The following is a 25,778-nucleotide window of genomic DNA, read 5'->3' as shown; positions in this document are numbered from 1 at the left end:
TTTTTTGTCAGTGACAGGCCATATAATTTTTTTAAAGCATCACAATTAATTAACAGGAGGTAGCTGTGCCAAAATTCCTGTTGATTTTGAGAACATTGGGTTGCTAAGGGATATAAAAACCCATTCCCGAATTGTTTAGCACCAGGAAGTAGTGCTTTAGAAAGCTGTATTCCCTTGGCTGCACAGATTTGTTGCTTACAACTGGCAGCATAACTTATCTGCTGTATGGATTTTATTTTCCCTGTGTCCTCCTGGAGCGTTTCCTTTCCATTAGCCCTGCTCTCAGACACATGAGAGTTCAAAATTGGGTTAAATGAGGGATATGCAGGAGAAAACGCAGCTTACCCAAAGCAATGCAAGGAAATGGTTTTATCCAGAGTAGGCATGAGATGAAAAGTGGCTTATAATGGGAACTAATGCACAGGATACAAAAAAATAAAATGGAAGATGACCTGACAGGGAAGAAGTTGGTTCTTGGCTCCATGTACATTGACTCATAAAAAACCCAGCAAGTGCTACTTTATTTTACCTTTTTTTTTCCTGAGGAGCTAAGGGTGTTCAGTGGTCTCTGGTATCCTCCTCTGCAGAAGCTCCTTGCAGACAGCAAGTCCTGCTCTTTGGTGAAACTGTAAACTCTCTGATACCATTCAGTCTCTGTTAGCTCATTATTAGCTGGGTCTGACTTTGGAGAAATATGCTTTCTAAATTTAAGTTAAAAATCTGGAATTACATTTACCATTATTGCACCCAATGGCTTTCCAGTTACATACTTACTTAGCAAGTTTGGAAATTTATTTATGGAAAGCAGATTTGTTCTGTTCCTCTCCTGGACTTGGACAAAGGCCAGCATATTTCATCCTCCAGGTGACAGTGTAAAGGTATAAGAGTAAGTCTGGGAGGGGCAATCACAGGGGCCCCGATGAAGACCTCCTGAAGCATCCCAAGTGTCCTTAACTTAGTCCCTGGAATCTTTCAGTCCTGGGTTCCTCTGGGCTGCACAGAGCAGCCAGAACAGCCATGGAACGCAGCTGCCAATGCCTGGCAGAGCCACCCTGCCAGCAGCAGGGATTCCCCAAGGACACCGTGCCCTGTCGTTAGTTCTGTGGATGTTCTTATCCTCCATGGACAAAGGATTGGGATCAGGGGACCTTCCCTGGACCCCTGCCCAGTGCCACCTGTAGTGTAAACCAATCCATACAGCTGCAAGTAGGACACTTGCACAGCTTCATCTGCAAGTTTTAACCCCAGTGCTCCTACAGAGTGGGGAAGAAAACATGGACTTCTCATTCCTTGAACAACCTTCAGTAACTTTGGTAATGGACTGTACTTCATCCCCTCAGCTCACACCTCAGACAAACTGAAGAATTTCTGTATATATTTCATATTGCAAGAACAATTTCTAGTTGTGTGTCTCACTGACAGGAACATTTTGGTTGGAAAACTCCAGGCTGAAACAGTCCTTCCACTCAGGAAACACCAGCCAAAACAGTGACAAAGTGTGCATTTCCCAGTTCTTGCCACCTTGTAGCTTTTTTCCTCCCCTTAAAACTACTCCAAAACATGAGTGTTCCCCACTTTGCAGAGGGGTATGTGGTGGGGAGGGGTGTGAACATCCCCCTGAGAGTCCACCCTGGTCTGGCCACAGAAAATATTCTGCACAGCTGCACATCAGCTGAGACTTACTTGGATGAATCATGGAATATGCAGGCTCTTTCTGTCCCCCTGCTTGAGACCACTCCTCACAGCTTTTGAGGCAAAACAAGACACTTATTAGTGCCAGGAGTGCAAAACCAATTATCTGATCTCAGCAGCAGCCTTGTGACTGGTTTCTGACTTACAATCACAATGAAGACAGATTAATTTGATTCAAATTTGGAAGTAACAAGCAGACTGCAGCATGTGCCTAACTTCAGACCACAAGGGAAACTTACTGGCTAGAAGGTCCTGGAAAGTAAAAATGGGCAGAAGGACATCAAGCCTGAGTGAAAAAGGAACAATAGATCTGCAGTCAGCAGAGCACTTCATCACTTCCAACTGCCCAAAGCAGCCAAATTTAGTCTGTGCAGTCACCCTCAGCCCTAACACTGACACCAAAACACTCGTGCTCCCAACACTGTCCAGGACAGTGCTCACTCCCACCATGATTCTGCACTTAGAGCAGAGAAAAGTGATTCTGCACCTGCACATTCCTGGAGAGAACATTGGAATAACTCATGTTATAATTGTCTCAATATAGTTTTAGATTTTGTTCCCAGGTTCATGCAATGTTTTATAAGCTCTTAAAGTGAATTACTGACAGATGTGAAGGCTGCTTTATTCAGAGTGGACAGTTCAACACAACTTTATATTTTGCCATTTACTACAGAAATGATACAAAACCTCCAGATACCAGAGCAGGTAAATACAAAAATGCAGAACACCCAGACTTCTCTGGATTTGTTGATAAAAGAAACTAAAACCCCCAAAACCACCATAATTTCTGCCTTCTTCCCTCCCTTCTTCTGAGGGTTTTCCTTTCAAAGCAGCTATTACATTGCACATTTGTATGTCCTCACTTCCTCTATCCATTCACTAACCAAACAGCCCCTGGATACTGCAGGGAATCAAAGGCTCCATGGAAGAGGCTCAACATCAACCTAACTACAACCTTTCAAAAAAAGAAAAAAAAAATTAAAAAATAGTGTTGATCAAGTAATACATGAAATTATCTCAAATACCATATCTCTTTCCCAAAGGTTCCTCTTCCACCTTCTGTCTCTTCTAAACCAGGATGACACCCACATGCAATGGCCCAGTGACAGTCACTTTTGCAGGACATGGCAGTCTCCAGGTTCAGGACTAGTCACTGAGCTCCAGGTCATACTCAGGATAGAGCTGCTTTGTAGTGACCCCTCGGATAACAGCTAGAAAATTAAGAAACAGCATTGCTTTCATTAAACAAAGATCAGATGAGTCAGAAACATGGTGTTTTCCTCCCCTAATTACCCCACAGCACATCCCACAGCCAAGAAAACCAAGGTTTTGAGCTGTGCCTCCTGCCTGCCCAAACATTTTTTTTTTTAAAGTGAAGAATCTGTAACACAAGCTTTGCCTCCATGGCAGCATCTTTCTGTGTCTGTATGAAAACACTGACAAAAAGGTCTTGAACAGCTTTCCCTTCCTTACCTAGCCTGCCCAGGAGCATCTGCCCAGCATCTTTGATTTCATTGTACTCATGGAGCAGAGAGATGTGCTTGTCCAGTTCCTCCAGGCTGTAGCCCCTGTAAGTTAACACCAGAAAGGTCACAAATGACACAGAGGGACTGGGGGTTCCTGCTGCTGTGGGAGATACCCAAGCCTGGCACCTCAAAAGCAGAAACTGAACACAGCAAAGTGCAGCTGCTGCAAGTCGCAAACATGAAAGCTCTAAATAAGCTCAAGAAAGCCACTTCACCCAAGTTCTCAGAATCAAATAGAAACAAGAGTAGGTGGTGGTGAATTCCATTGGCATGTATCTCTGTATATAAGGAAAAAATTAAGAATCATAGAATCATTTAGGATGGAAAAGACCTCCAAGATCATCAAGTCCAACCTTTGGCCAAGCACCGCTGTATTAGCTAAACCAGAGCACTGAGTGCCATATCCAGTCATCTCTTCAACACCTCCAGGGACCATGACTCCATCACCTCCCTGGACAGCCCATTCCAATATTTAATCATCCATTCATCAAAGAAATTCTTCCTCATGTCCAACCTGAAGTTCCCCTGGCACAGCCTGAGGCCATTTCCTCTTGTCGTATTGCTAGAAGGTTTGTTTACCCTTGAGGATAAACGAAAAAAGATTCTGAAACAGCCTTTGTTGTTCTACCATTTCCATCCTATGCACTACACTTACCTCAGAAAACATCAGTCCTTCACAACAAATAACAAATGGCTAAAATTATCTGTTCCCAGTAAACACATAATTACTTCAGGAACACCCAAGCTAAAGCAAAAATCCTCTTACGCAAGCTCCTAGTAAAACTTGTTTTGCTTTACCACATAACCCTCTTGTTTCTAACAAGTCCCATCACTTACAACAACACTATAACCAACATTGCACCATGCCAACAATGGCATCATAGAAGGTCATCTCTCAGCTCCAATTCCTGGATCACATTTTGTTTTAAAAACAAAAATAATTAAGGCACAACAGCGAATACTGAGCTTGGCAAGGACATACTCAGACAATAATTGTGCAATTTCCTGGTCTAGAGCAAGGTCTTTCTGTTTCAGCTCTTCGATTTCACACTGCAGGGCTTCTTCACTGGCTCCATTAAGCAGGAAGGACTTTGGAGATGGGATCTGTAGAACACAGAAGACACACAGCAGGAACTCAGCTCTGGATAAGATGCTACAATACTGGGAAAATAGTGTGTGTGTCACTGGACAAAAACAGGAGAAAATAGAAGAGGAAAAAAAAATCCCCAGGGCACGGAGGGGGTGGATTCGAGAGTTACAGTGTAAAGTAAAAATAATTAATTAACAATCACAATGTGCCTTTTAGGAGAAACTCCTAGCACGACACAGTGCAAACCGCGGTGCCGGCACTAACCCCGGGAACCAGAACCTTCAGCCTCAAGGAAAAACACTCCTCGGCTGGCCGGGCTGAGCCCCCGCGAACGCATGAGCGGCTCCCACGGGAGCCCCGTGCAGAACTCACCGGCGTCCTGACCCCGGCCGTGCCGCTCCGCCGGCCGCCAGCCGAGACCCTGGCAAAGCAGAGAGCGCCGCGTCAGGGGCCAGTACCGCCGCCTCGGCGGGGACACGGCCCGGGAGGGGAGGGCAGCGGGGAACCGGCTCCTACCTCCTGGGCAGGGCCCGCGGCGGCGGGTGGCGGGGCGGGCTGGGGCCCGCGCTCGGCGGGACGCGCTCGGCCAGGGCTGAGGGCTCCGCGCTGAAGGCTCGGGACTCCCGCCACACCGGAGAGTCGCTACTTTCCCCCGCCACACCGGAGAGTCGCTGCTTTCCCCCGCCACAGAGCACGTCGGGAATTGTAGTCCTGCCGCCGAGGGGCACGCGGGGAGTTGTAGTTCTGCTGCCGGGAGGCATGCTGGGAGTTGTAGTTCTGCTGCTGGGAGGCATGCTGGGAGTTGTAGTTCCCTGCCGGGCTCGACCGTAGTGGGGCTGCAGGTGACATTGGGTGTGGCAGGACACAATTGTCCCCAAATGTCGGCGGCCGAGGTAGTTACATTTGGTGCTTCAGAGATACCTCAGCACCGCGGCTCAGCTGGGACAGGGGCTCCGGGGGTCTCGGGGTCACCCACACGGAATCGCTGAATCAGTCTGGTTCGGAAAGAGCTCTGGTTCGAAAAATCACCAAGCTGTGATCGAACGCCACCACGGCAAACAGATCACGGCACTGGGTGCCAAGTCCAGTCTTTATCATTAAACACCTCCGCAGTGTTGTTTTTGCGAGGCGAGCACTACTCACGGCCCCGCTCGTCCCCGTGTCCCGCCGGGCCACCGCAGCTCCCTGCACAGTCCCGCACAGAGGCTCGGACGGCGCTGGAGCCGCGTCCCGCCGCGCTCGGGCCCGGCTGGCGCAGGGAGCCGTGTCCCTGTGAGCGCCGTGCCTCAGAGCTGGGGCTGCCCGAGCCCCAGGTACTGCCGAGCTTGGAAGGTCAAAGGATTTGGGATCACACACAGCGATCCTGCCGCCCGCGCTGCCCTCGGGGTCAGCGCTCGGACGCCACAGGGCAGAACACGAGACGAGAGTGCGGGACAAGCCCCGCAAAGGAAAGGGAACCGCGGCTGGCCCCTCCCGGCATTTGCTCTGGGCTGTCGGGTGCCACCCGGGGGGCGGGGTGCCCCGGCACGAGGGTGTCCCGGCGGACCCGAGCTGTCCCGCTGTGTCACCCCGGGGCGTCCCGGGGCGGAGCGGGGCCGGCCGGGGGCGGAGCCGCCACCGCCCCCGCCGCTCCTGGCGGGCTGACGTGGCCCGGGCGCGGGGCGGACATGGCGGACGGCAGCAGGCAGAGCCGGTTGGCCGCGGCCAAGAAGAAGGTGAGGGGCCGGGGGCTCGGGCAGGACGGGACACGGCACGACGGAGCTGGGGGCGGCTGCGTACCGCGAGCGCCGAGCCCGGGCCGGACCCTGGGCCGGGCCGAGCGCGGCCTACCCCGAGGGGCGCGGGCCGGGCCGCCGCCGCCCCCTCGCTCCGGGCCGGGCCGCGGCGGGGCCCCGGGAGCCTGCGGGTGTCCGGGGCTGCGGTCCGGCCTTCTCGGCGGGCGGTGAGGGCGAGGCCGGGCCTGAGTGGCTGCGGCGCTGTGAGGGTTGCCCGGGCTGGTGTGCAGGTGTCGCGTCTTCCCCCCCGCCTCGCTTCCTCCCTTCCTCCCTTCCTCTCCCGTTTTTTCTCTGTTTTTTCCCCGTATTTTTTCCCTCGAGGCGGCCCGGCTGCCTGCGTCCCGGCGGGATGCGCTTCTGTGTCAAAGTCACAGGAACGGTAAAGTGTCCTGGAGCAGTTCAGGCTTCCATTTTGAAATCCTACCAATAATGGGATCCTCGTTCGTCCTTCTCCATCCCCCGCTGCCCCGCCGTGCCCTGCCCGGGGTGTGCGGGCCGGGGGTGCCGTTATTTGCATAAACAACTGCCAGGACCGGCCGCTCTGGGGCTCGGACGTGCAGGAATTGCACAGAAATGCCGGCAGACCTGGCGGGATTCGAGTTACGTCTTATCAGACCGGCACTTCCTGGGCGAGGTGGATGCGATTTAAAATCGTTTGTAGATTGCTTCTCCCCTTAGTTCGCAGTTGTTGCAGTGTCTGCTGTGGGGATTGCAACTGTCCTTCATACAATCTTTCATGGAGTGGAAGATTTTACTATCAGGCGGTGCTTTTTCACTTTGCATGCAGGATTAATTGCTGTAATTGCTCTTATAACCCTAAAAATCCCCCAGACTAATGCTTTCAATCTCCCTTAGTTGCACTATGGAGTGTTAAATGATTTCCCAGGAACAGCATTGGTTATAAAAAAAAGTTGAAAGTTTACAACTCTTGTCATAAACCCATCACTTTGGTCTTTAGCCTTCTCTGGGCTTATTTTGATTCATGTTTTCCCCCCAAATGGGTGAATTCATGAAGTGTTTCTCTTGTCCTTACACTTGATCTGTATTTCTACCAGTGAAGTTAGGTTTTAAGAGTTTTTTGGGGTTATAGAAGGCATATTCTGTTTGAACTTAAGATTCTTCTTCTGTTCACAGCTGAAGGAATATCAGCAGAAGAACAGCCCTGGAGGAACTGCAGGAACTAAGAAAAAACGCAAAACTAAAGAAGGCAGCAGACCTGTGACTCCCACTACTGATGACCAGCAGCCTCCAGAGAATGTGAGTGTCTCATTCTTTCACTCAAGTCATTTGCCACCTCCCTCTTCTTTGGTTTTCTGGACAGTCTGACCAGAGCTGGACGTGGTTTTGCTGGGGTAAGAGCTGAGTGGTGTAGGTGCTGTTTGAAGTGTGCTGCAGTAGTTGGCAGCTGCCTGTTCTGCTGGAAGGTGCAGCTGGCATCAGAGTCAGTCTGATGGTGCCCTGGGTGTGCCCAGAGCTGAGGTGTGTGGTCCTCACGAGCTGGTTGAGGCTGTTCCTTGGCTGCCTAGGATTGATGTTTTCTCTCTGTCCTTCTCTGAGCCGTTTCTTTCCCCTTTTCTTTCGCCTCCTGTAGATTCAGAACATTCTGAAGGTGCTGGTGTCAGACCTTAACCGCTCCAATGGGGTAGCCATACCCTCATTGGACAAGAGGAAGGTGAGGCAGTGCTTGTGTCCCTCGCAGTGACTCGCTTTCCCTCCTGCATGCTTTGGGTTCTGAGCTCCATCTCCAGGATGGAGCCTTGTCCTCACACATCCATTGTCAGTTGCTTCAGTTTTGTTGCTGTTTTTATTAACATGGAGCTCTTTGTTACCATTGCTTGTTTCCTTCTGGTTCGTGTCAGTGTTAACGAGTCAAAAAGTGAGCCTTGTCAAAAAGTCTTTCTTTTGAAAGCTGAGCTTGGATGAAAACGGGAGTTTGGGGTGAGGCAATAAACTCATTTAACAGCTGAGGAAAACTGCACTAGGAAGAGGTAGTGTTGCCTTATTCTGTATTTCTCCTGCTCTGAGTGTCATTGCTTTGTTTCCTGGAGCTTGGTTTCTGAAGGGCATGTTTCTGCTCATCTCTAGGCAAACAGCTGCACTGGCTGGTTTTTCCAGCCACCCTTTTTATGACAGGCGATGAAGCTGGCACAGGTGATGTACAGTCTGGCAAGTACCAGGGGTGGAAATATGCTTAGGCAGGAAGTCAGATACTTCAAAGCCAGGCATGTACAGGCTTTAGCGTCTTCACATTCCCAAGATCCTGAAGAGGAAAGGGCAGGAAGTATGCCAAGAAGCAAGAGAAAGATGTTCAGAAGCACACATGAACAAACTGTCTTTTAAAAATATTTATTTTCAGACAGTCACTTTATTTAAAATAAGGCCCAGACTGTGAGAGGAACTCAGAGAAGCCAAATTTTGTAGCCCAGAATATTCTTCCAGTTTTGTTTTACCAAAGGTGTGCTTTTCATTTTCACTTGCATTGTTTTGGTAGCTTATTTTCCTACCATTGTTCCAATGTAGTTGTCATAAAGTAGCTCATTGTTATAGTTACTACATATCTGTGGGTCTACAGCAATAAATATAACTATAGTAATCACATGGGGTACCTCACAGATTAAGTGAAGCCTGCAAAGTGAAATGGAATTCCCTCCAAATTAGCTTTGTATCCTTTTTCTCCTTTTTTTTTTTTTTCTTTTGTGTGATAGTACGTCTGACACACAGAGTTCCAGCAGCTGGACCTTGTGTCAGTTCTGTACCAGCAGAACTCAAGTGTTGTGAAGACACACTGCCAGCTTTGGGGTGCTGCATGTGCCTCAGAAAACTTGTGTCTGAAGTGTCACTGTTGTCCTGGGGAATGCTTTCAGTTAACACTTGTAAGCTCAGAGGAAGTTAAATATTGGAGAAAGAGACTTGTTTTCCATTGGAGGGTGAGAAGAAGATATGTGGTCCTGTGCTGTTGCTGAAGTGACACTTAGCCTTGCAGTGAAGGCCTGCCTGTGTCTACAACTTTAGTCGTGTTCTGCAAAGGGACAATTTATTGCTCTATTCATTCTTGTTTCCCCTTTTTTTCCCCTTTTTTCCTCAGAGATACAGTTTGATCTGATTGGTTGTTAGAGAGTTTTTGGATTGTTGTGCCTGGCGTTTTAGGAGTTATTTGAAAATTAATCTTCAACTGCAATATGTAATGAAAGAAAAATTTCTCATTCCAGTTGCTGTCTTGTAAAAAGCCTGAGTCAGGAAAATGCTGTTTAGAAACTTGATGCTAATAGGGCAGAAAAGCTGATCATTGGCAGCTGAGCTGCTGCTCTATTGGTGTCTGATGTGAGGCAGAGCCCTCCCTTTTCTCTCACTTCAACTTTCTTGGCTCTGAAACAGAGGAAAACCAGCAGAGTAGAATCCTTTGTGTGAAAGCAAATGGATCCTACTACATGCTAAGCTGAGCTGAATTACTGACTTTTTATTCTGCATTGTTGGAATGTCACAATGCATAATTTCCATCTAAGTTTTTTGCTTCTAAAGGTTTCTGTTTTCAACAAAATTGATTATTCAAATAGTTTTGGGGTTTTTGACAGTTTATTAAAAAATTGGTCCTTGTGAAGAAAGAAGGAAGTTCTTGTGGTTAAGGAACATTGCTGGTTTCTGCATCTTGGAAGTATTAGAATAATGTTCTGATCAGAAGAAATTACCATTTTGAGATACTCTGGGGAATTAATTCCTGCTTTCCCTCTTACGTTTATATTGATGAACGTGTGATTGATAAAGGTGAAGTAACCTTTATCTGGAAGAAGTGAGGGAGTTCCTGACCTTCCTAATAAGCACTTAACTATTGCTTATTGCTAAATATTGCTCCTTCAGAGTATCAGTACCTGTCCTGCTAAAAAGAAATGCAGAAAATTTTTGTTTTCCCTTTGTAGTCTTCCAGCTTACTGTCTTCATTAAATCTGTCTCCACTGTTGCTGTTTTAACCTTGCTGCTGGATTAGTGAGTGAAGTGCTGAGCAGGTAAACAGGGATTGCCAAGAGAGAGAGATCTCTTGGTTCTTTTGAAGTGCCAAGAAGGAAGTAACTGAAGTAAGAGGGAACTCTTCCAGGTGGAATTGCAGAGAGCAGCAGTATATTGGTGGGCCTGAATGCTGAAAGATTATCTCATTTGTTTTGTTGTGTTTTTAAGTGATGACTTACCAGAGCTGGATGATGAAATCAATCAAATTGCTATAAAACACAAGAGCACTGCTGGACCTTTATGGCTCTAGTGCTGTGCAAGGAGATGAAATGGTCCAGTGCAATGTGGCTTCATAGAAGGGGCTGCAGATGCCATCCATCCTCCCACAGAGGCTGGATGGGAGCTTGCTGTCCAGAAATAGTTCTTTGGCACTTCTCTTTTCTATTTAGATTCTTCTAGTCATGGGATCCATGACTGCAGCAGGGCCACAGGCACCTGCTCCCAGCCACCCTCCCTCTGGCCTGTTCATAAATGTCCTGTTTCTAAACTCGTGGGTCATGGCATGCCACAAATTTTACCGAGTTTTAGACAGAGCACTTGAGTCTGACTAACCCAGTCTTCAAGTAGTCACTCCCCTGTTCTTTTCCATCTTCATTTCCATACAGTGATCTGTGTTTTCCCCAGGACCACCTCGAAGGTGGTGCTTTGCAAAGACATTTGGCTTTGCCCTTATTTGATTTTTGGAATCTTTTGCAGTGAATCTCGTGTGTGAACTTAAAAGAGTTTGGGTGACATTATTACCCTGTGTTAAAAAAGAGTTGGAACTGTGGGACATTGGTTCTTTATGAAGGGACACACTCTGGGGCAGTTTTTGTCTGTGGTTGATGCAGCCACCTCTTTGCTCTGGGGAGAACACAGATTCCCTTCCACATGTTTCTTAATGACTGTTCACATCTGTCTGGTTTTTACAGGCAGGCCACAAGGTGATGTGTTGGTGTGTGTGCTTGTTCATCTTGCATGAAGGCTGTAATCCTGTGCTGTGTTTTGTGACAGGCATACTTTGACAGTGATGTTGCCACTCGTAGTGCTGAACAGCTTGCTCCTGATGTCCCTGTGCTATCTAACAGCAACAGCCTCCTTAGCTGTGGTTCTGTTCTGCCTGCTCCTGAGAGCATGCAGCTGACACAGGTTTGTGACTTATCATCGCTACTGCCACTGAACCATTCAACATTGGTTAGTGATGCCACATTAGTGTGGAGAAAGATGACTTTCATAAATATGACATGACTAGTTCAGGTTTCCTTCTGTTAAAAATACTACATTCTCCACTATCCATGCAGTCATCATCTGTCTGTGGGAGCAGAGGGGGTACTAGCACACATGTCCCTGCAGCTTCTGGAGCCGTTTTCCTTCCCCTTCTCTCCTATTTCATTAGCAGAAAGTACCCTTAATAACACAAGTCTCCAGTCCAATCAGTCTGTATTTCCTTTTACTAATTAAAGATTCAGTTGTAGTTTTTTTCCAGTAAAGTGTTGATTATCCTGAAAAATAGGAGCAGCAGACATAAAGCCTGATACACTTGAATTTCTCTGTTCCAGGAAACCCATACTCACACCACTCAGAAATTACGTGTAAGTCAGGGCTGAGCTGGTGGTTTTAAGTTAATCTTCCTTTAGGAAGCAGTAATTACAGGAGCTGTGGAACTTAAGCCCAGGTGTAATCAAGTCTTAGTGATACATTCATAAGTGTGACTCCCATCTTTTACAGGCTTATAAGTTTTTATGTTTTAATCCACAGATGAATGAAGCTGAGGATCATAAAAATGCTTTGGATGAGAACAGGTGAGTGTCTGTGTTGGCTTTGCAACAGGATCCCAACAAATTAAGATTTTATTCCTGCCCCAGTGCTGTGCTGATTTGGACAGGAGTTTGGGAGAAGTTTACATTGCCAGGTCTTTGTTCCCAGGTCGTTCTCGTCAACAGAGGGTCTCCGTCAGTTGTCTGAACAACTCAATGGCCTGGTTTCCCAGGTACTCCTTTTCATCCATTTGTCCCATTAATTTTCTTGGTGTTTGATGTGGGACTGTAAGCAGACAGCTCAAGGAAACACTCTTCAATCTCAGAGATGTCTGCAGCCACCCTGCTAACCAATGTGATACTTAAACATTGAGGAGCAAAAAATCCTGGTTTAGGAATGTAAGATTTCAGCAGTAGGAAGAAAAGCAGAGTGGGATGAATGAATTGTACGTATTCATGGAAAGATGTACTCTTGATTTACTGGAAAAGAATATGAAGTCAGTCTGAATAATTCAAATCAGCTTGTCACAGGGGCAGCCAGTGTCTATCCTGAGCCAGAAAAGTGTTTCCTGTGCCTGTATGTGGTTGTTTGAAGTGACAGGTGCTATAAGGAGTGTTATTGTTATGGGATCTTACCTAATAGTGATTTGCCTTGGGAACTAAAACTGACTTACTTGATTTACTTCTAGTCTACATCGTACGTGAATGGAGAAAATGCTGTTTCTTCCACAAATATTAAGGAAATGGAAGTAAGTTGCTCTCAGTTTGTCATGTTTTTTATTTTTCGTCTTATTTGCTGCTTTTGATCACTTGTTTGGATTCTGTGCTTACAGTGGTGTTAGTAAGGCCTAACTGAATGCACAGGTCACATACATCACTGTGTAGTGTCACCTGGGGCTTTAATTGGGTAGTTGTGATCACAACAGTCAGAGGCAGTTATTGGAGATGTTCCCAGTTTGGGGACTGGGGATAATCTGGCTTCCATGCAACTGCAGTTCTTATTTCTGATTCACTTTTATGTCAAAATGAGGCCTCAGCAGAAATGGATAAAATAGGTTGACATCCCAGCTGCTTCTGTTCAAACCACAGATTTTGTTTTGTTTGGAGATTCTGATTATATCAAACTGTGATAATGATTTATTTTTTTCTGTCCTTTTTAATTATTGCTTTTTTCCTTCCCTCCTCCTCTTCTGCTCCTTCCTTTTTCTCCTATATGCATGTGCCCGTCAGACACGTTACCAGGAGCTGGCAGTAGCCCTGGATTCCAGCAATCTAACTAACAAACAGCTCGTTACAAAGATAGAGGAATTGGTAAGAAACAATCCAACCAACCAGTTGGACATTGTCTTTGCTGCTCCTCCACGCTCTCTGGGTGTGTCTGCAAGGTTACGGGTTCCCTCATAGTGCCACAAGGAAGGCTGCTTACACAGCACTTTGTATGGAACAAAAATGGGCTGGATGGAAAACCTGTGAGAGGATCAAAGCCTAAGGCCTCTTGTCAGTGTGGTGGCTCATCTGAGGAAGCAGAAACAGAGTTTTGTTATTTCCATTTAAGTGTACTTTGTTGATCTCTTCACACTGTCCCTGGATGATAAACATCCTGATAAAACAGCTATTTCTGGTCCTGGTCTGAATCCTTGAAATACAGAGTTCTGGTGCTGGCAGCAGTGTGAAAACCTGTTTCTGCAGGTGATGATGCTGTTCTAAATATATCAGCAAAGTAGGACCAATAGGTCCAGGAGAGCCTGGGGCTGTTTTCTGATCATACCCTCAGCTTCTCTTGGCACAATGAATGAACTGCTTTGTCCTGTGGCCTGCATGGATTCCTGCTGCTGCTTTTCAGCCTTCAGCCTTAACACTGCAAGAAATGCAGCTAAGTGGATCTGTTCCAGGCTGAAAAGAGCCTTTATTGTGTGAAATACTTTCCCCCATTTTATTCTTCCTAAAAACCCACACTTTTCCCAAAGTTCAGCATTTCCCAGTGTACCCCATGACCCCTCTTTTTGTTTCATTTTTGGTTTTGGGTTAATTTTGTTCTGTTCTTTTTGTGTTTTAGTTGGGCTGCAGAGGTACAGTGCATTACCCATCCAGGATTATCATTGTTTGCCAGCTTTTCTGTTTGTCTGGAACTCTGTAGGGCCTTTGCTGCATTTGTGCTCTTGCCTTTGCTATTCCTGGTTATGTTGTGTGCTGGCACTGCTAAAATCAAAACCTCATGACCTTTCCATCTGCAGTCATGTTTGAAAATACACTGAGGTAGTAGCAGTAATAAAGAAGCACCTTGGCCAATATTCATCATTTTGGAAGAAGAAATACTAATTATGTAGTTACTTAAGAGACATCCGTGAGAAAACTGCCAGGGGGACAAGAGCAGCAAAGGGCAAACAGGGTTTGGTGGCAGCCTGGGCAGCCTTTGTCCCCTTCACACCTACAAATGCCCTTTGTGCAGTCACAGATCTCCAGTAATTCACCCATAAGACTGAAATTGGCTGAGACAGAATTATCCCTTTCCTTGCATCTGGCTTCAGCTCTGTCTCATACCACCTTGGTGGGAGCCTGCCAACGTACGTGCAGCTCTGCATGACTTGGCCAGTTGTTAACTGGGATAGAGGTCTAAGGAATCACTTTAAAGAAAAGGACTTTTGCTTTGGGATTTACTTACTTATCTGTTATTGAAAGCATTTTTGCTGATTTTCCAAACACACCAGTTTGACTATGATTAATTGCATAAATGTGAGATATTGCAAGTTTAAACTGAAGTTGCTGGATGCTCAGATAGGAACGTAGAGGGGTTTCAGCAGATATTGGAGGAGAACTGTGATAATGTACTGGACAATGAAAAACATATCACATGTATTAGTGAAGGGAGCCAGATCTTACTTTTAATAGCTAAGATGAACTTCCTAGTCTTCTACAGAACTGCAAATTCTCCTTACATTAACTGGGCATATATCCTACTTCATCAAAGTGAAAATGTATTTCAGCAGTATGAGAATATTTTCTCTTAATATTGGTCCATCAATTTTCTTATAGAAACAGCAGAACCAAGAAGCAGTGAATCAGCTGGAGAAGGTAAAGTGTGTCCAATTTTTTTGATAGATACAGAAATAAATATCTGTTTCTCTGAGGAATAGAAAGCATAGAGGATTGAGGCACAAGTGTTCATGATCTTGTCTTGTGTTAGGTTCAGTTTTACATGTAGCATAAGGTTTAATATTTTGACTTCATGAGTTTGGCCTGACAGGCAGCATTCTTATTTTGACCAAAGCTAATATTTAAATGAATATTTAAATGCTTCAGTTGGAGGAGTGCAGTGGGGGCAGGAGGTTACAGTTTAGGTCCTTGCCAGGAGCTTCCATTCCAGCACTGCCACGTGTATGCTGCAATGATTAATTACACTGTGCTGTCACTGCTGGTCTGTGATGGAAAAATTATTAAGTAGTTCAAATAGTGGAAGATTAAACATGTCTTTAAAATATACTGGCATCATTTAGATGCTAGAAATAGTACCAAATAATTCTGCTTTTTTAGTTTGACATAAAGCAAGGGTTAACTATCTGCACGTTTGTGCTGACCAAGCATTATTTGTTTCTACAGGAAAAGAAGGAGTTTGAACAGAAATTTTCTAAAGAGCAAGCAGCACTGAGGGAACAGTTACAAGTAAGGCAGAGCCTCCCTTACAGTATTATTACCTGACTTCTGCTGTTTCGTGGATTACTGAGCACTCTTAGTCCTTATCCTGGAAGGCAGAAGTCCATTCCTGTAGCAAAACTGCAAGTGTCAGCCAGACTGTACTTAACTGCAAGAGCTCTTTACTGAATTGTCCTATTGTGACAACAGTGATGTTGCTGTGGCAAGCAAAGAAGTTTTGTGCTGAGCTGATTTTCCTTTCCCGAAGGTTCATATCCAGACTATTGGAATTCTTGTTTCTGAGAAGTCTGAGTTGCAGACAGCCCTTGGCCATACTCAGCAAGCTGCACGGCAGAAATCAGGTATGTGACTGTCTCTGCAGCTCAAGCTGCTGGTTGAGCTGTGGATGTCAAGTCACAAGCACGACAGTTGCTGGCAGCCAGCTCACAGCACTCCCTGAGCCCTTTGGCACTGGCAGTGCTGCTGTCATTGTAGCTGCCCCCAGATGGGAGCATGTTGGTCTCATGGCAGTTGAGGTTCTTTGGTACATCACTAAAGCCTTATCATCTCTGTTTGGCCTGGTGACTACTCCAGACCATTCCTTTCTAATTCTTTTAAAACTTGGTTTCCTTTTTCTGCCCTGCCTCCCACACAGCTGTCAAGTTAATCTAGTTCTTAGTCCAGCCTTTTATTCTGAACTACATTTGAGCAATTTATTCTAAGACAAAAAAAAAACCAAAAAAACAAAACAAAAAACAAAACAAAAAACCCCAAACAACATAGTGTCTATTGTTCTGCAAAGGAAGTTTCATCATTTCCCTCTAAAAGTGAGACAGGTAGTTAGAGAGAGCTGTGCTCCCAGGGATGTTAGTGAATCACCTGTAAAGCCAGGAGTGGAGCCAGCTCTGCTGATTTTCAAAGGCCTGTGCTGCCTGAAGAGCTTGTTGACAAAGTAGAAAGTGCTGTTCAGCCAGTTCCAAAATGCTCTTTGTGGTCCAGCCTCAGCTGTCTGTGCTCTGACTTGTCCAGGAGAAGCTGAAAGCCTTGCTGCCCGTTTGCATTCGTCTCGCCAGCGAGTCTCGGAGCTGGAGCGCACTTTGTCCTCCATCTCCATGCAGCAAAAGCAGTCAGAGAAGGTAAGAGTCACCTCTGTTTATGCTTAACCAGCAGCTCTGCCTTTGGCTACTCGCTTATTACTACACTGCTGCAAAGTCTGCAGTCCCTGCTTGGAGAAGAGGCAGAAATTAACCTTGTTAATTGTTAATTTACCTTTTAAAGCCCTGTATTCCCCATGATCAAGGCAAACTTCATTCAAGTTTCTGTGACTAATCATATGGTCCAGTTGGTGCCTTCAGATCTGGCACCTCACTTCATTAGTCTGGCAGCTCCACATAAGAGAGAGACCTTGTCCCAGAAATCTCCATCAAACACACATTTTAGCATTGTCTTTAATCCAGAAGTTATCTGTAATACAGAAGTATCTGTAGCATCACATTTGAAAAAGACTGAGCAGACTTATTCCTGGAAAATTCAGGAGGTTCTAAGCAAACCTGTCCTGAGGTTTTTTGCTAAAGTTACAACCTTTTCTGTTTTAGCTGATCTGTTAAAGGTGAAATGAAGTATTTTTTTAATACCTTATTTGTTTGGCTGAAGTCTCTAGATGAATCAATAATTTCCTTTTTCTCCAGCATAATAAAGAGTTAGTGAAAGAGCGAGACAACCTGAAACTGGAACTGTACAAACGAAGGTAAGTCCCTTATGCTCATTACTGCAGAAGAGCCCCAAAACAAATGGCAAAGACCACAGGTGGTGACTTGGGAGGCTGGATATTCAATTAATAATAAAAAAAAAAAAAAGTAGTGACTAGATGTGATGTTTCTGTGATTCTAGCTGCCAGGAAGCACTGGTTTGTAGCTTTGACCTGGACATCAGCAGACCCAGAGCCACTTTAATTTTTTGTTTGTTTTAGCAAAAGTAGTGAGGAAATAAAACAGCAGAATTCAGAGCTGTCAGAGAAAGTTCACTCCCTGGTGTCTCAGAACTCAGCTATGAAGTTGGATGTGGAAGATTTGCAGAAGAAATTGGAAATGGCTGAACTGATGATTCAACAGGTGAGGGCAGAGGATTCTGAGGACACTGCCACACTTCCTTCTGAGAGAGGGGGCAAGACTTAACTCTTGGCTTTAAAGGAAGGCATGAAATCTTATCAAGACATCCTCCTAGAAAAAAGCTTTCAGCAAGGCCTCAGGGAAACAGAAAGTTTGTATTCTCTAAAGTGTTGGAGCTGTAAATTGATTGAAAAGCACACACTGATTGAAAAGAAATGTGACATTAGTCTGCTAAAACTTGTACAGTGAGAGAGGGTGAAACGTGGAAATACAGTGACTTTTCTGATTTTATCTGTTCAGGGTTTTGGTTATTTAGTTGTGCAGTCTCACTGAGTAACCAGCTGAGTAGGGATGTTTTTTGTACCCACCAGTGAAGGTGGTGAATTGGACAGTGCCAGCTTGAAGTCAGCTGGGGAAAGAATGCATGGAGCCAGCTGTTAGCAGGTCAGAGAGCAAACTTGGGGTAACCCTGAGCCTGGGAGGGAAGAAAATGCTCTTTTTTTATTCCTAGACCATCTTGAGTTACCCTTGAAATTAAGCCAACTGCTGCTCTTCTGGGAAAAGTGCTGTGCCTCAGCTGAACCAGCCTTGCTGCTCAGTCCACTGACATGCTCCAGACACTGGCTTTAAATTCCTGACATGTCTGACAACTTTTAAAGTCACAGACTTTTATACCATCTGATACGGCTTTATAATGCAGACTCTGGAAATGCACCACATTTCTGAGCCAAAGTTTGATTGAATCCTATTTTCTTAATTTAAAAAATAGTAAATGTAAAATCGGTAGGGAGAAGCTGCTCAGTTCAGCCTGTTTTGCATGACTAAAATCTCAGCTTTTTGTTTTTAATGCTCCTATTTTTTTCACACTGAACTTCACTATGAGTTGGAGCACTTTAAAGAACTGTTGAAGGTTACAACATAGATCATGTGGAGGTTACTCTTGGGGAAAGCCTGTGCAGGAATTGAATATCAACATTATAATAACTTTCTGATTTTTTTTTTTTTTTTAATAGTTCTCAAGCCAGGGAGGGAGTCTGGATGCAAACCAGCAGCTGCAGATGGCTCTGGAAGAGAAGGCAAGCCTGGAAACCCAGCTAGCTCAGGTAAGAGATTGAATGAAATATGATCCAAATCTTGATATCTGTAAGGAAACTTGTGGGGCAGAAAAAAAAGTAGTCTGAGCTTTGTACTAACACTGGTTTCTTCAAGTTTTATCCCTTGAACCAAATTTATTTAGCCAATATGATGTTGTTTGATTTTGTTTTGAACAGCTGTCAGAGTCACTTCACCAGCTGCAGGAAGAAAGAGACCAGTATGTAGAGAAACTGAGGGAGGAGGGGAACATTTGGCAGCAGCGGGTGCAGCAGCTCTCTGAGCAGGTAACTCTGGGGGCAGCATCCCAGCTCTGAACAAACACAGGCAGCAGGAAATGTCCCATGAACATTGTTGTAATTTTCATTTGTGTGGCCTTGCAGATCCACACAATGGCAGAGGAGAAGGAGAAACACATGGCCAAAATTCAGGAGCTGGAAGACAGTGTTACAGAGATGTTGAGCACATCAGGTAGGTCTTCCAAAATGGGATTTCCCACTGCAGAGTGGAGCTGGATAACTCTGTCCTGCTGTGCAGATGCTTCTGCACAGGAGGTGCGAGTAGGTCTGATGCTGGGAAGGCAGGTGACCCTAAGAACCCTTTTCTCCTGGGAAACAGCAAGTGAACTCCTGCATGGACCAGCAGCCTGCTTATGTCTGTAGTACTGGCCTGACTACTGTCAGCCTCTCTGGCCCAGGAGTTTGGGAAGGCAGGATGCTCCTGCTAGGGCTGTGAAGGAGTCAGCAGCAGACAGCAGGATGCTGTGCTTGGGTTTGGGGTAGGTTTGCTATTTTTAGCTCTTAGTGCTGTCCACTGAGGACTGGATACTGCAGCTGGTGATGTCTTCTGGGTCACAGAGCCCTATGGGCTGGGGTGTGCTTTGTGTATCCAGCAGAGATGTGTCTCATCCAGCTATTTTCCCAGTCAGTGAGCCCCTTCTGATTTCATTTCTTTAGCAGTGAAGCCCATGGATACCGAGCCTCCCTCACCACCGGGGCCCACGGCAGCTGAGCTCAGTCTGCAGGAGGAGATCCAGCGGCTGCAGCAGGAGAAGGAGCAGCTGCATGGGCAGTTCCAGGCCCAGGTCCGTGACAATGAGCAGCTGAGCCACCTCAACCGGGAGCAGGAGGAGCGGCTGCTGGAGCTGGAGAAGACTGTGCAGCGCTACAGTGAGGAGGCTGTGGACAGGCAGCAGATCCTGGAGGACATGCAGAGTGACAAGGCCACAATCAGTAGGGCCCTGAGCCAGAACCGGGATCTGAAGGAGCAGCTGGCTGAGCTGCAGAATGGGTTTGTCAAACTGGTACGTCTCTTGCGTGCATCTTTTCCCTCTGCTTCCCTCACTGGTTCAATCCTTTTGTAGTGCAGATGTGAAAAACTGGCAGTAGCACTATCCCTCTCTTATCTTTTGAGACTGTGGCTGCTACTGTGGCTGCTCCATCCTTTGATAAGGAGTGCCGTACCAGGAGGTTCCCTCCAGTTCCTTATTCCCTCAGGTGTTCTAGCAGATGAACCAGTATCTTTGTTCAGAACTGTTTCCTTTTCCTTCTCATGCCCTGGCAGTCAGGCTGTTTCTGTCCCTGGGTATTCCTCCTGCTCTTTTACCTGAAGGTACCCATTTCCTGTTCCCTTGTATTTGCCCATGAGGAAGTTCTCAGCAGTATTCTCTCCTGCTGCTATCCTTCTTGCCCATCCTGGAGCTGAATCCTTACTCTTGCTTTGCTTCTTTCAGTGTAGCACCTTCCCCTCTGGGGCCCTAGGCAGACTGACACGTGCTCTAGCTGTTGCTTTTTTTTTCTTTAGTCCTTTTTGAACTCCTTGTTTTTGAGTGTCTGTGACTCTTGGGGATATTCATACCACCCATCTGCTTTGTAGCTGACAGGCTGCATGATGTGCCAGGCCTCTTCTTGGCACTGTCCCAGCACTGATTCCCCTGGCTTCTTCCTTGATCTTCTCCCATCTTCTAAACCTTTCTATAAGTTGTTCTAAACAGTCAATTTATGGCACTCACCTACAGTCCAGAAAAACACAAGGGATTGGCACCCTGTTGTGCTGGGAACTAATGTGGTTTATTGAGAGCCTGTTTCATGGTGGCTGGGGCAGTTTCCTTACAGAGTCATGTTTGTCTTGCAGACAAATGAAAACATGGAGGTTACAAGTGCCCTACAGTCAGAACAACATGTAAAGAAAGAGCTGGCCAAGAAGCTTGGGCAGCTGCAGGAGAACCTGGCCGAGCTCAAAGAGACGGTGAGCACCAGGGATGGCAGGGCTGGATTGTGCAGATTGCTGGCAACTTCCCAGACACTGATGGAAGAATGGAAATGGGTATTGTAAAGATCCAGCTGGGAGCCTTCCCCTGTCATCTGCTGCCTGATGTGGGGGACCAGCATGTGGGGGCAGATGGTGGCTGTCTGCCTGGTTGGTGGCTTTGGGGCAATGTTGACAGTTTGGGTCGTGTCACACAGATCAGCTTTTCAGACATAAAGGGTTTGATATGGTGGTTTGATCTTTGTTCTCTCAGCTGGAGCTGAAGACACAGGAGGCCCGTGGCCTGCAGGAGCAGAGGGACCAGTGCTACAGCCACCTGCAGCAGTACACCCTGGCCTTCCAGCAGCTCGCCGCTGAGAAGGATGAACTGCACAAGCAGTTCCTGCTTCAGACACAGCTCATGGATCGCCTGCAGCATGAGGAGGTCCAGGGCAAGGTGACAGTGGAAATGCACCTGAAAGAGCTACAGCAGACAAAGGTAACAGTAAAAAGGGACAAGTGGAAAGATGGGAAGTAATCGGTGAGAGATTTGGCCAGTCCCTTCCACCTTGGGCTGTTCTGTGATGCTGTGATTACACTTTGTGCCCTATGGAGTGTCTGGAGCTAAAGTATTGCTTATGTGTTTGTGTGCGTGGTGCTACTGTCTCTGCTTGCAGTCTGGCTTGTGCAGGTTTTCATGACCCTCTTCTTCTCTCTTGCAGGAAAATCTAGAAGCTGTAGCCAAGGAAAACAAAGAGCTGCAGGCCCAGATCAGTCAGCTGGCAGCAGAAATGGATGGCAGAATTTTGCACCAACTGGAGGGTGAGTGGCTGCATCAGGGAGGAGGCAGAGCTGGGTTCTCTGCAGCATTGCCTCCTTGTTCACCTTCTTTCTTTTGCAGAAGGTGATGAAGCAATGACTGAAGAAATCCAAAAACCTTCTCTTGTGATCCCAGAGAAATTCGAAAGCCATGAAGAAATGGTGAGTCTTAATGGGTAGAAAAGCCTCTGGTTTTAGTTCTAAATGAATATCTAGAAAAGGAAACTGGTTAAATTGAAGAGAGGTTTATCAGCTATTATCCTACCAGCTGAGTGCAGTCATGAGGGAAATGCAACAGTTTGTGCACAGCAGCAAAGCCAAGACTTCTGCAGCATCCTTGTAAAACAGTCTGGAAGTCTGGCAGTGGATTCTTTATGCCGACAACTCAGCTGGTAGAGCAGCTCTTTAATGGGGCTTTGATGGTGATGTTCTCTTTAGTTTGGAAGGCAGTTTGGAAATGGTGTCAAATATCTACAAGATTTATCTGCAAGTACAGTCATAATACTGCAGTCGAACAGCTCTCAAGGGACACAGTTTTTAACCTGCACTAATTGGGAATGAGAAGAGGCAGTAGCTGCTGACTGGCAGAGTTCCAGGGCAGTCACACAATTCTTCGGTTTCACAGTCATAAATATAATGGGGTAAACTGTTACTCTGTCCTGAGGTGCACCATAGATCCTGCTGAACACAGGGGAAGCACTAATATTCACACTCTGAAATTCTTCTTAGGTCACTTTTGTGACCTCTGCCATGTCCCAAGTGGAGCAGGAGCGAGAAGATCTGAGGAAGCAGCTGGCTGCTCAGAAGCAGCAGTGCAGAACCCTCCTGCAGCAAATCACAGCTCTTAGGCAGGAGCAGCAGCATCACGTCACGCTGGATGGAGGTAAAATCTCAGCACAGTTTGAGAACAGTGTGACCATGAGGTGCTGGGCCAGCTGGCCATGGCTGCTCTGAGACAGACTTTTGGGTCTGTGAGTGCATCCTGCCCCAGAAGAAACTGTAAATCGCACACATCCCTTCCAGGTTTCATTATGGATACTGTTCCAGTGGAGGTTCATGAGGCTTTGAAAACTGCCATGGACAAGTTACAGGTAAGCAAAGTATCTCATGTTGTTTCAGCCCTATTACACTGCTCAGCCAGACTAGGGTCCAGTGTCAAGACAAACACAGAACAGCTTGTAGGGGAAAAAGCAGCAGATGTTCCACAGAAAGATGCTCCATCCTAAAAAGCTTGCATACTGCTTGGTTGTAAAGAAGCGGGATTTGTTCCACAGGCTTAGACCAGTGTCATGGAGATGTTGTCTTTAGCACAGGTGTTGTCTGTGAGCAGCCCAGGTGACTGACCCCACGTTGTGTGTGCAGTTGCGTTTCACAGAGCTGATGCATGAGAAGGCTGATCTGAAGGAGCGTCTGGAGGAGCTGGAGCACCGCTGCATCCAGCTGTCTGGAGAGACTGACACCATTGGTATGTTTAAGCAGCACCAGCACAGGCTAGAGCTTCATCAGTGCCTTATTTGTTAGGAGCAGAAGGTCCCCAGACAGCTTTTGGAGCTGGAGCCCTCAAACTACCAAGCCCTCCATGTTTCCTACTGTTGCCTAACTGGGCTAGGTCTCCACTCCAGGGCTGGATTTCCTGGATCCTCCTGTCTTATACCTCACTATAGCGCTTGCACCCCAATCTTGCAGACACTCCTGAGGCTTCTCTTGTGTTCCAGGGGAGTACATTGCACTGTACCAGAGTCAAAGGGCTATCCTCAAACAGCGGCATCAGGAGAAAGAGGAGTATATCAGCAGGTTGGCTCAGGATAAGGAAGAGATGAAGGCAAGGTCTCTTTTCTGTGGTACTACAAGCAGGGTTGGCCTGGGGAGTGCAAACCTTTGCGTGTTCACTTGCTAATTTTGTTACAGGAGTAGGACTGCAAACCACACTGGTGTGTGCATGTTTCATGGGCTTTCCTTTACTTTGCTACAGATGAAACTACTGGAACTGCAGGAGTTAGTGATGCGCCTGGTCAGGGAAAGAAATGAATGGTACAGCAAGTATGTAGCTGCTGCTCAGAACCCAGAGTTGTTGGCAGGCCAGGCTGAAGGTGTGCTTCCCGCAGAGAGGCGCATTGAGCTGAACGCCACCGATGGAGCAGGTAAACTGCAGCCAGGACAAACTGTGCAGGAGGAACAGCTCCTGCTCTCAGTTTTGGGTTTTGGATGGGAAGAGTTACCTGTCTGCCTTGTCTGTGCTCCTTGCAGGGTTGCGAGAGGTGAATCTGTCAGATGAAGCAGAACAAGAGGCAGCTGTTCATCAGTCTGGTTTCTCCCCTGCTGACAGTAAAGCTGCTCAGCCAAACCAAGAGGACCCCACAGCAAAGCAAATAATGCAGCTTCTTAGAGAAATCCAGAACCCTCAGGAGAGGCTGGGCTCCCTGCTGGAAAACCCATGCATTCCCTTCTTCTACCGTGCTGATGAAAACGATGAGGTCAAAATCATGGTAGTTTAAGTGGTGCTATATCTTACTGACAGCAGCTTTCTGTGGGCCTGAAAGGACTTGATGGACTTGTATGTGCCCATACCTCTGCTCAGTGCCCTTGGTGAGAGCAGATTCCTAAAGACATCAGTAAAGAGAGATTGTATCAGATGGAACTCCAGCATCAGACCTCATCTTCTCTTTCTCTTTTCTCTGTTACTTGGTGTGCTTGGAGTACAGGCACTCTTATCCTCAGCCTGGGAGGCAGCTGGTGCTGCCACATCGCCTAGGTCAGGCCCAAACTGGGGGCAAAGGGAGTCCATGACTTTTTGGCAAAATGACTTAATCCCTTGTCCCAGCCTCTGATGCCACAGGAGCTTCACACGGTTCTGATCCATCACTCATGCCTGTCATCAGCCCAGTTCCTTCCAGGGCTCCCAAAGTAACTAACTGTTCTGGTAAAGGACTCTTTGGACTCTGAAGAGGTTGGGTTTGTTTTCATACTACATGTCCTGAACTCCCCCTTCCTGCTGCAGCCCTGCCTCTTGCACCTGTATTTCAGAACAGGCCCCAGCAAGTGGCTCCTGGGCAGCACAGCCCTGTCTGTTCTCATTGCCAGGGGAAGGGAGCGATGGGAGCCTTGAGGGGTCTTTTGGTTACTTGATGAAGCTTTATGTGATTCTTGGGAGTGGGGTGGAAATGTAACTGCACTTTGAAGGATGATGTGTTTCACTTGTATGTGTCCGAAGGTTTTATTTATTTTAAGAAATGGGAGAAATAAGTAAAAGGAAACCACTTAATAAACATGCTTCATTTTGACTTTTGGGACTAGAGGTTCTCGTTCTCCATCCCTGAACTTTCCTCTTCTCCCGTTTTGGTTAGGATTGCAGGAGGTGAGTAGAAAACAAGATCACATGGCCCATGTTTAAGGTGCTGGGACATACAGCAGCGTGGTACCTGGCCCTGCCATAGCTCTGATTCTAAGGAGAAAATAGAACATGGCGGGAGAAGAGCACTCTTCTTGAGAAGTAAGAAGAGTCCCTGAGAAGCCTTTCTCCCTGAAAGGGCAGAAAAATCTGGGTGGGGAAGTTTATGCCATGTGAACTGCAGATGGATTTCCTGCAACTGTGTAAGCCTTCAGGCTAGAACTGCCTGTTCTTAGTGGTGGTGTCAACAGTGGAGTTGTGAGGGAAACCACAGGGGAGGTTAAAGGGACCTGATAATTGGAGCTGTGTGATCAAACACAGGAGTTTGGGCTGCTGCCTTAAGCAACATCAGCTGCCACCGTGGTCCCTGCCATGATACAAGAAGCAAGCACAGGAACACAGATTTCTGTCTGTTCAACAGGAGAGATGGTTCATTTCTTCACCAAGGTGGTGAAGCTTTATAGCAGCATAGCAGAGAGCTTTTCTTCTACTGCCAAAGCCAGGTCAGGTGTGGGTTGGTTTCTTTAAATGGTTCCTATTTTGATGTTTGAAATACAAATGAAAAAAGGGACACACAGCACAATCAGTGCTTTCCTGTGAGCCCCCAGGGGAAGCTGGGTTTTGAACTCCTTTCATTTAAATGGCAGCAGTGGTGTCAGTGTCTCCTCAGCAC

General features: G+C 46.6%; 2 protein-coding genes across 11 annotated transcripts; one reads left to right on the top strand and one right to left on the bottom strand.

Annotated features, from left to right (window-relative positions):
- Nucleotides 1-2: 2 nt before the first annotated feature.
- On the bottom strand, nucleotides 3-5,069 carry SWI5 (SWI5 homologous recombination repair protein). Its single transcript, XM_062505939.1, has 5 exons — nucleotides 4,825-5,069; nucleotides 4,681-4,729; nucleotides 4,201-4,322; nucleotides 3,166-3,260; nucleotides 3-2,903 (listed from the first exon to the last, which is right to left on the bottom strand). Exons 1-5 carry the CDS (start codon nucleotides 5,067-5,069, stop codon nucleotides 2,839-2,841), a joined length of 576 nt encoding a protein of 191 aa, XP_062361923.1. The 3' UTR covers nucleotides 3-2,838.
- Nucleotides 5,070-5,966: 897 nt separating this feature from the next.
- GOLGA2 (golgin A2) lies at nucleotides 5,967-24,998 on the top strand. 10 transcript variants are annotated; one of them, XM_062505811.1, is made up of 28 exons: nucleotides 5,967-6,023; nucleotides 7,218-7,340; nucleotides 7,675-7,755; nucleotides 11,079-11,213; nucleotides 11,823-11,866; nucleotides 11,991-12,054; nucleotides 12,511-12,570; nucleotides 13,052-13,132; nucleotides 14,855-14,893; nucleotides 15,419-15,481; nucleotides 15,720-15,813; nucleotides 16,481-16,587; nucleotides 17,140-17,198; nucleotides 17,421-17,562; nucleotides 18,573-18,662; nucleotides 18,831-18,938; nucleotides 19,035-19,122; nucleotides 19,611-19,954; nucleotides 20,785-20,898; nucleotides 21,173-21,397; nucleotides 21,621-21,720; nucleotides 21,800-21,879; nucleotides 22,447-22,600; nucleotides 22,741-22,808; nucleotides 23,080-23,182; nucleotides 23,433-23,539; nucleotides 23,690-23,858; nucleotides 23,965-24,998. In XM_062505811.1, exons 1-28 carry the CDS (start codon nucleotides 5,976-5,978, stop codon nucleotides 24,210-24,212), a joined length of 3,138 nt encoding a protein of 1,045 aa, XP_062361795.1. In that variant the 5' UTR covers nucleotides 5,967-5,975; the 3' UTR covers nucleotides 24,213-24,998. The 10 variants fall into 10 exon arrangements, with proteins under 10 accessions (XP_062361795.1, XP_062361793.1, XP_062361792.1 ...); XM_062505809.1 differs by having other exon boundaries at nucleotides 19,608-19,954; XM_062505808.1 differs by having other exon boundaries at nucleotides 16,451-16,587.
- Nucleotides 24,999-25,778: the final 780 nt, after the last annotated feature.

Source organism: Cinclus cinclus, chromosome 19 (assembly GCF_963662255.1).
Source record: "Cinclus cinclus chromosome 19, bCinCin1.1, whole genome shotgun sequence".
NCBI classification, from domain to species: Eukaryota; Metazoa; Chordata; class Aves; order Passeriformes; family Cinclidae; genus Cinclus; species Cinclus cinclus.
The sequence above is the reverse complement of the archived record's forward strand: the minus strand, read 5'-3'. Positions and strand labels throughout refer to the sequence as shown.

Coding starts and splice junctions, on each gene's coding strand:
- SWI5 (XM_062505939.1), bottom strand. CDS start 5,069: ATGCCTCCCGGCAGCAGAACTACAACTCCCCGCGTGCCCCTCGGCGGC. Junction 4,730..4,824: donor CCGCGGGCCCTGCCCAGGAG/GTAGGAGCCGGT, acceptor CTGCTTTGCCAG/GGTCTCGGCTGGCGGCCGGC. Junction 4,323..4,680: donor CGGCCGGGGTCAGGACGCCG/GTGAGTTCTGCA, acceptor TGTGTTCTACAG/ATCCCATCTCCAAAGTCCTT.
- GOLGA2 (XM_062505807.1), top strand. CDS start 5,976: ATGGCGGACGGCAGCAGGCAGAGCCGGTTGGCCGCGGCCAAGAAGAAG. Junction 16,588..17,139: donor AGCAAAAGCAGTCAGAGAAG/GTAAGAGTCACC, acceptor CTTTTTCTCCAG/CATAATAAAGAGTTAGTGAA. Junction 18,663..18,830: donor TGGAAACCCAGCTAGCTCAG/GTAAGAGATTGA, acceptor TGTTTTGAACAG/CTGTCAGAGTCACTTCACCA.